Raw genomic sequence first — 8,595 nt, 5'->3', positions numbered from 1 at the left:
ATGCTGATTTAAGCCCCGTTACCGGCACGATGCAATGACACTGCCACAAAATACCATCCATCACTGTCCAGGCAGCGCTCAAACATTTTCCCACATAAGGTTGGCACTGAGTTTGATAGACTGATTAAATAAAAGATATAAAAAGAAGTAACCGCTGTTACATTTTCACTGGCCTCCATGCTGCTTTCTACTGTTTACTAACCTGTTGTCGGTACCTGACCTTAAATGTGACATACCAGTAAAAAAAAAAAAAAAAAACAGAAAGGCGTACTTGTCTTCAGTCTGCTGAGCTGTGTACACTGTTCACATCTACTGGCAATAAAAAAAAAACAGTCTATTGTCATTTTTAACACATTTTTCTGTGTTTCAAAGACCTGCATACACTTGCCAAATTTTGGGGGGGGGGAAAGGGGGGGGGGGGGGGGGGTTGGTTATAATATTATTTTGTTTATTATTATTATTGGTGGGGGAAGTTTTTAGAAAGACAATAGTTCTGCTCACAACAAGGTCTGTGGATTATCTTGAGTACTGGTTCATAATTTATGGAAAGAGACATTGTTGTTAAAGTATTCAAATGTTGTTTTTTTATTTGTTTGTTTGGGTTTTTCTGCTGCTTTGAGTGCCACAGACAGAGTGCCGTCTAGCTTTGTATTTTGGAGAGAAGGCAGACATCTCAAACACTCAGCTACTTACACCAATACAAACTCAACTAATAAACAGCACAACAGGTCAGAGGAAAATGGGTCATTTTTATTTTGGGGTGAACTGTTCCCTTTATACTGACCCCACTCAGGCCTCAAATAACTAAAACACGTCAAAGTAATCAACACTGATGTCCTTTTGAAAAACACATTATTTCTTGCATATCAATCCAGTGATTTTAAATATGAAAACTATTTATATCCATAACGCTGTTCCTGTCTATGTTATCATATAATGTTCCAGCCAGCTCTCTTTTTCCAAAATTACATGAAGTGTCTTGAATTGTACAGTTTTTAACTTGTCTCTCTTATAATAAAAGCACTGGGAATGCTACCTTATTTCTTTTGTCTGCTCAGTGTTTTTGAAAGGTCATGGAAAAAACCCCAGAATAAGCTCCAAACCTGCGTCTTTGTACTGAAACTAAATATTGATTTTGTCCGAGGAGGATATTGGGTCCTCTTACAGAATCCTGACATAGCTTTCGATGAGGCATCACTCAAGAACGAGCAAACATTTTTGACCACGAATCAGCCAATCGGAGCAGGCGGAAGCGGAGCCAAAGCCACGCCCCTCGGGAGCCTCCATAAGAAGCGAGGAGCGCGCGCTGTGTCAGCGCGTGAACAGAGCAGCAGACACACCTGTCGGACAGCCGCAGGTGAACCGGGAGTTTGGAGAAAGACAGTTTGACAGAACAAAAGGGATTTTTGTGTCAGCGACAACTAAAGGTGAGCAATTTGACTTTTTCTGAGAGTAACTCGAAAATTGGACTCCTGAAGATTATCAAATTAAAGTTTGACAACACCGGTGCGTCGACGCAAAAGCGTGCCAGTGATTACTGAAACATTTCCTGTCAGTGTGAGCTGGAGGGGAGCTGTTGGACCTGTTTTCATCAATTTCGTCACCTGGTCCTCATCAACGCGACCACTTGTTGGCCATTACAGTGATACTGGAGTGGACATTTATCTGACACTGGCGAAAATGAACTGTTAATCTTTAATTTTGATGCTTTAAATGCTGCACCATAAACCTAAACATGCTATGTGACCCTCAACTTTAATGATGGCCACTTGTAACCATTACATCGATACTGGTGTGGAAACTATTATGATATTGGATTAAATTATTCTTAATTTTGATGGCTGAAATAGTGTACTATTAGTCTAAGCTTAAGTGACTTCAGTCTACACAGAATAAAATCAATTTTAATGTATAGTTTGTAAGAATGTGTGGCTAGTTAATGTTATAATGTAAAGATGTGTTTTATTCCACATATTAATATGACAGACTCAGTTATTTAATGACTCTGAATGTGAGCAGATTGAGATACTGTGGGACTACATGCCACCCAAACGTGGATTTTATCTTCTGTAAACTGTGGGAGATGACGTTGTGGACGTTTATGGTACACAGAAAGAGGTAGTGTGCCCTGGGAGCAGCAGCCTTTACATCAGGACTATACTAGGACTTAAATTGGCGTGTCAAGGCTTGCTTTGTCCTCATGAGTATAGAGATTTCAGACAGCCACTTTTTTTTCCACCCAAAGACTTACCCCATGTCCTGTTCAAGTTCTCGTTGCATTCAGGTAGACACACCTTGAAAACCTGTCATGTAAGGTTATGTCTCTTATGTATACTTGGCAGACAAGAAGTGATGCTTTCATATTACTCACACAGCCCCTCTCAAATGGGACCGTGCTTCTCGAGACGCTAAAGTAATCGAACTGGTATGTTGAGTTTGTAAAATTCACTTTGACTCCTGCTTTGTGAAAGTGAAGCCCCTAAGAACGAGGTTCACCTTGGCATATCTCCCCAACTACAGACACCTCTCACAAACCAGTCAGTCCTGTCTGTGTGAACCTTTATCTCAGCGAGGTGACCCTGTAACTCTGCCTGACACCACCCCATGTTGAGCAACTGTTACAGAAAGGCTGCGTTTTACACAGTTGCTTGATTTTTAACCAATAAAACCATTAGATTGTTAGGTAATGATAATGGTTGCAACACTTATTCCATGGGGATTACTGGGAAAATTTACTTTCAGTTATGAAAATTGGCCAGTTTAATCTTGGTGACATTCTGACAACAATTGAGATAAATACTTAAAATTAAAGAATTTGTGGGCAATTAACCGCCCTGAAGATCGGACTGAGCTGAATTAGAATAATAAAAAAATAAAATGATACCCAATAAGATAAAAAAAAAAGAAATATCAGTAAATGATAATCAAATAAGACATGTTCAAAAAATAATTAGTAAATGCTTGTTGGAACAGATACGTTTTGAAGAAATGATAAAAGAAGTCACTGATTCTGCAAAGCCGTGCCAAGTTTTCCTCATGGCTGTTGTCAGTAAAGATGCCTTGCATGAGCCATGGCGGCATGCTTTGGTCATGACACATGTCCTAAAATATGTAACGGTGTAGTACGAGTAAATTGTAACAGAAAAAAATGCATTTTTATACCTAAGCCGTGCATGCATGTTTCTTGAATAAATTCTAGACACACTGTTGTTTTGTTCAGTGAAAATGGAGACACTGACTATCACTCATTGTACTCCCCGTACACTCTTGGCTTTGTCCGCCTCCGATGCTCAGAGGGGCAGCAGAGAATGGCTGAGTGACCTTTTTATCTTTACAGTCCCGTCTTTCAGCCCTGTATTACAGCCAACTATAACTGCAAATGTTTTTTCTTTTCCTGCCACTACTACTACAGAGTTGAACAGGGTTCAGATTTTTTTCAGACGAAAAACCGGTTGCACGTGGAGGAGTTGCTGCAGCGTGTTGTCAGTTTCGCTGAACTTTTGGGCGAGACTTACTTCCTGTTGGGAGTTCATTATAAAAGAGGAGGAACAAAAGCTCATTAGTAACCTTGATACTTCCTCAATATGAAACTATATTGTGGTGATTTTTCTAATTGAAATCACCAAATGCAATGTTTTTTTTTTCTTTTCCTACAGCTTTTTAACGTGTTTGACTATTTCAGTAAACAAAAACTTTTTTACTGTTGTTGGACACAAACACCACTGACTGCTCGGTACTGAAAATGCCAGTGACCTTTAGTCTCGTCCAAACTGACTCTTAACCTTTGCCTTTTCTTTTCTAGGTTACCAGCAAGGTTCTTGCCGAAAAATGGAGTTTGATAATATAAAGTCATCAGCTGCACTTATTTATGATGAATTCATGCAAAATGCAGGTGAGTCTTTTAAGCGTTAAAGGTGACTCTATGGCTACATCCTCACTTTTGTTTCTGTTTAAAACCACTTAACATAATAGTTTATTTGTGTATGACTTATCAAAAAAAAAGGAATAACCTAAGAGCAAAACCGTAATGTCACTCCTCTCTGTATCTGAACCTTGTTGATCTCACGGAGCTGTCATAATCTTCTGTTAACAGACCGGCGGACAGGGAGCTGGCCCCTGATGTCGTCTCCTCTTCCCCAAACGATCATCATCGCAGCCTACATCTACTTCGTCACATCGCTTGGCCCTCGGATAATGGAGAACCGCAAAGCCTTTGACCTCAAAGGAGTTCTCGTAGTCTACAACTTCAGCGTGGTGGCTCTCTCGCTCTACATGATCTACGAGGTGAGTCAGCGGTTTATCTTTTTGCATCAGTGAGTTGATATGAAATTGGTGCGACTGAAATCCTTCACCAATGGAACATTTTACACAGCGGTACATACCTCAGGCTGATAGTGAGTCGGTACCTCTCATTGTTTAGAGGAGAGCCATGACACATGCCATTAGCAGTCTTGTGCAACATGGGCTTTTTTTCTCCTTTTTTTTTTTTTTTTTAAGCTTGACTATTAATGTGAGGTTAAACCAGATCTGCAGGTGTGCTGTATTCTGCACATGTTGCTTTAAGTGTGGAATAGCTTTAGTATAACTTCTTTTTGTGCAGCTTTCTCATCAACACTTTACACTTATTTTTATTGCTTTTTCATTTTAGCAGAGTTACATGTGTGCTAGAGATTAAAAAAAACAAACATCTACATTTCCCAGTTTTACAAAACCTATTAATATCCTGCAAAATTTTCACTCTGTTTTTTTTCTTTTTTCATGTTAACATTGTCAATTTCTCCCATTTCACTCCTCTTCAGTTCTCATCTTATGAATAAACAATTCCATATCATATTTTGAGACATATTTAATTTTATTGATGTACTGCATTTCCAACGTTATTAACCTTACTGTAATTGACCTTTTCCCACATTAGAACTTCATTTTACTTCATTATACTACTTTGACACACTGCAGCATAAGTGTATTGCAGGCATACGTTAACATAACCGCAACATTTTTAGATGAAATAAATACATTTTGTGATGATTTAACATGTACAGGGTTTTTGAAATTAGTTAAGTTTTTTTTTCACATCCAGTTACTAATGACTTGCCACTCTGCGCTCTGCTGTTCTCTTCAGTTTATCATGTCAGGATGGGGGACAGGATACTCTTTTCACTGTGACCTCGTTGACTACTCTGATTCTCCGCAGGCTGTGAGGGTAAGTCATTTATTTAGCGTCTGATTGAACATGTATGAGCTCTAGATGTATTTGTTTAAAAACAATATTTAATAGTTCTTTACTGTCTCTTCTAGATGGCAGCAGTATGCTGGCTTTACTACTTCTCAAAGTTCATTGAAATGTTGGACACGGTAAGTCGCAAGATCACTTTTCTTATTTCTACATGTACTGTTGCACTAGACTCAGTATTTCATCAAACAGTAAATTTTTATTGTCAGAAAATAAATTTACTATTTACTTAATTTTTTTTGCCGAAGTAATATTTATGAATACTTAATTAATTTTTTTATTTAATTTATTTTTTTTTAACAAACTACACTTACAAAATATCCGTTTTTTTTTTTTTTTAAATGGTTTTTTTTTGACACAGTTCTTATGTGTGCCCACCTTAATTTTTTTTTCTGTAATTTTTTTTTTTGTTTGTTTGTATTGAAGTGACCTTATAAATATTGCTTTCCTGGACACACTGTACTCATAATCATCCCTTTTTTGTGCAGATTTTCTTTGTGCTGAGGAAGAAGAACAGCCAGGTTACTTTTCTTCATGTCTACCATCACTCGATCATGCCTTTCACCTGGTGGTTTGGAGTTCGTTTTTCTGCAGGTACATTTCCTTCTTCCTTTTTAAATTTAGCCTTTTCATGACATTACATGTGTTTCTTTTGCCAGTTTGTGGCAGTATGGCTGGTACCTTCCAGAGTTGTTATAGTTCTGTATTGTTAATTTTCTTTTTTTTTTGTCAATTACAATTTATATTTTCAGTTTAGTTTCAGTAAGTTTTCAGAGTAATTTTGGTAAATATGCAGTATTTAATTTAAGTTTCAACTTTTTTCTGAAGGATAGTTTAGAGTTTAGATTATTTCAGTTATCTTAAAGGTTTTAACACCTAGTATTTTTTCTTGTGTGGTTTCAGTTAACTGTAATAACCTTGATACGCTCTTTGTTTTCAGGCGGGATGGGGACGTTTCATGCCCTGCTGAACTGTGCTGTCCATGTCATCATGTACTCATACTATGGCCTCACTGCTTTGGGCCCCAAGTACCAGAAATACCTGTGGTGGAAAAAATACCTGACGACCATTCAGCTGGTATGTTAGATCGCCTGACACATGCTTTTTTTTTTTTTTTCATCTTGTGTTCTCAACGTGTGCATTTTATAATGACCTGTGGGAAAACTTGGCAGAAGAATCAAACCTTCCTTTGTGTTGCTCCCCAGATCCAGTTTGTTATGGTGACCAGCCACATCTCCCAGTATTTCTTCACGGACTGCACCTACCAGTTTCCCATCTTTATCTACATCATCGGCCTGTACGGCCTGATTTTCCTGGTCCTCTTCCTCAACTTCTGGTACCACGCTTACACCAAGGGCAAGAGGCTGCCTAAAGTGCTGCAGAATCAGTCTTGGGAACATCACAGCAACGGAGTTATGAATGGAAACGCTAGTCATGAAAAAGACGAGTGATGCAGGACTCGGCTTGCCGGGGGGTTTGGGGTTGACCTCAGTTACGTAAGCAGACCACTGCATTCTGAGGTTCAACCCCAGTTAGTTTGGACTGCATTTTCTCATTAGTTTTCTACTTGCAAAAGACAATCTTCAAACTTGGACCAAAGCTTTATTTAAGAGGTTTGACTCGAGCTGAAGGGTTTTATCTTATTGTTGTTTTTGTTTACAATGAAGGTAGAACCGAAGTTCTGCTGTGGAAGTTTTCGAATATCCCTATTCTCTGCTACAGTATGGTTTAAAAAAAAGAATTTCAAGTGTCCAAAATCGACTCCTCCATTCACACTGACCTTAGGGCTTTACCTATGGTGAGACTGTTGGACCCTCGGCTACACTGTCAAACTGGGCTTCCTCCAAAAAGCTTTGAATACTGAGATAGTTTTAACTTTTGTGATGATACTTCTCAGAGGAGCTTTTTAGGAAATCCAGTTCAGGGTTTTTAGTTGTGCACTAAAAAGTTGTTTATTTCACCTAGCCTTAAATCACATAGACTGTCTTATTTTTTTAAATGGTGTTCAGGCTACACATATCCTGTTGTTGTTAATGGTTACATGTATGCTGAACAGGGTGTTTTGATTATGCACGCCCACTTCTCTATGGTGTGAGTCACAACTGCTGCTGATGGTAGATTTTCAGTGAGAAGCGTTATCTCTATACAGTCGAATCAGTTTATTCTCCTATGAAGCGACGGTGTGACAAAGATGCCAGAGAGGAACACTGATGGCTCGCTGTGGCTCTTGTAGGATCCAGAGCTAGTTTTTACTACTTATTGCAAAATAACCCTTTCTTACAGGACCGCAGTATTCACAATTACATGGATTCACTAGTCAGAAAACAGCCTTGCTTTGCGTGGTTTTTAAGTATTTCGCTTCATGTGTTGAAGTTCTGCGGCTAACGAGGTCTTCAGGCGGCTGAGTCAGGTAGTGCCTTTGGACTGAGGCCTGTAGAGTAGTTTTATATCAGGTTATGATGATGTGAAACTGAAGTGATTGTAACACTCTGCTCCTTCGGTGACTGAGGGCACAGGATCGAGCTCAACGTGGAAAGAGATCCACCTTTTATTCAGGTGCAGGCCCATGTTAACACAAAAAATGTAAAGATTGAATACAAATGGGGGTGACCTTTTTCAGTTCCTTGTCAGATCCCTTATTATACCAACAGTTAATACTTTAAGAAATTATGTGACATGAAATGTTGTTTATATTGTATTTTATATGTATTTATATGAAAATAAATGATCAATGTACTTTGAAATTTGTTTCTCTTGCTTTTCTGTTTCTCTGAATTGGTTTTGGATTTTTTTTTTTGTGAGGTTAAAGCACCTTGCTTGGACAAAGTAAAGTGAGAAAGGTAATATTTGCAAATAAATTTAGATGGTCGAATGTTTTATTTTGCTAAGGAGTCTCATTCAGGATCAAAAATCTTTTTCAGAGACCTGAGGCCTGCACTACAAAACCAGTTGGTGACCAGGGTATCTTTTGATTTTCTGGTGTCTCTAACCCCAACATTGGCCAATCAAGGTAGCAGTCATACAAAATCACAACCTAATAAAGAACATGATATACAAAAACTGAAAAGCAGCTATTAAACACCTCGTGCATGAGGAAAAAAAAAACATACCGCATTCACTGCATTCTTTATGATGCCCTCTAATTCATTGATGGATATAAAAGCTTATAATTTTAGATATTTTTCAGAATATTTCATGCCCAAAGTGCAAAGTAGGGAAATTCGATTTTCTTCATATTAAAAAATAAGATAATCCTTTATTCATCCCATAGCAAGGAAATCTGCAACATCACAGTAGCAAAGGGTTGGGCAAACGGTAAGCATCAGTTTAAAAAAAACAAAAAAAACAAAGCATTATAGTAA

The 8,595-nt window shown here is 38.2% G+C and overlaps 1 protein-coding gene across 1 annotated transcript; it reads left to right on the top strand.

Annotated features, from left to right (window-relative positions):
- The first annotated feature begins 1,330 nt into the window (after positions 1–1,330).
- On the top strand, positions 1,331–7,977 carry elovl7a (ELOVL fatty acid elongase 7a). Its single transcript, XM_042488122.1, has 8 exons — positions 1,331–1,427; positions 3,803–3,892; positions 4,094–4,284; positions 5,123–5,203; positions 5,299–5,355; positions 5,722–5,827; positions 6,174–6,310; positions 6,439–7,977. The coding sequence occupies exons 2-8, from the start codon at positions 3,829–3,831 to the stop codon at positions 6,682–6,684; spliced, it is 882 nt and encodes a 293-aa protein (XP_042344056.1). The 5' UTR covers positions 1,331–1,427; positions 3,803–3,828; the 3' UTR covers positions 6,685–7,977.
- Positions 7,978–8,595: the final 618 nt, after the last annotated feature.

The sequence above is a fragment of the Plectropomus leopardus genome, chromosome 6 (assembly GCF_008729295.1).
Source record: "Plectropomus leopardus isolate mb chromosome 6, YSFRI_Pleo_2.0, whole genome shotgun sequence".
Lineage (NCBI taxonomy): Eukaryota > Metazoa > Chordata > Actinopteri > Perciformes > Serranidae > Plectropomus > Plectropomus leopardus.
Note: the sequence above shows the minus strand (reverse complement) of the source record. Positions and strands in the feature narration are given on the sequence as shown.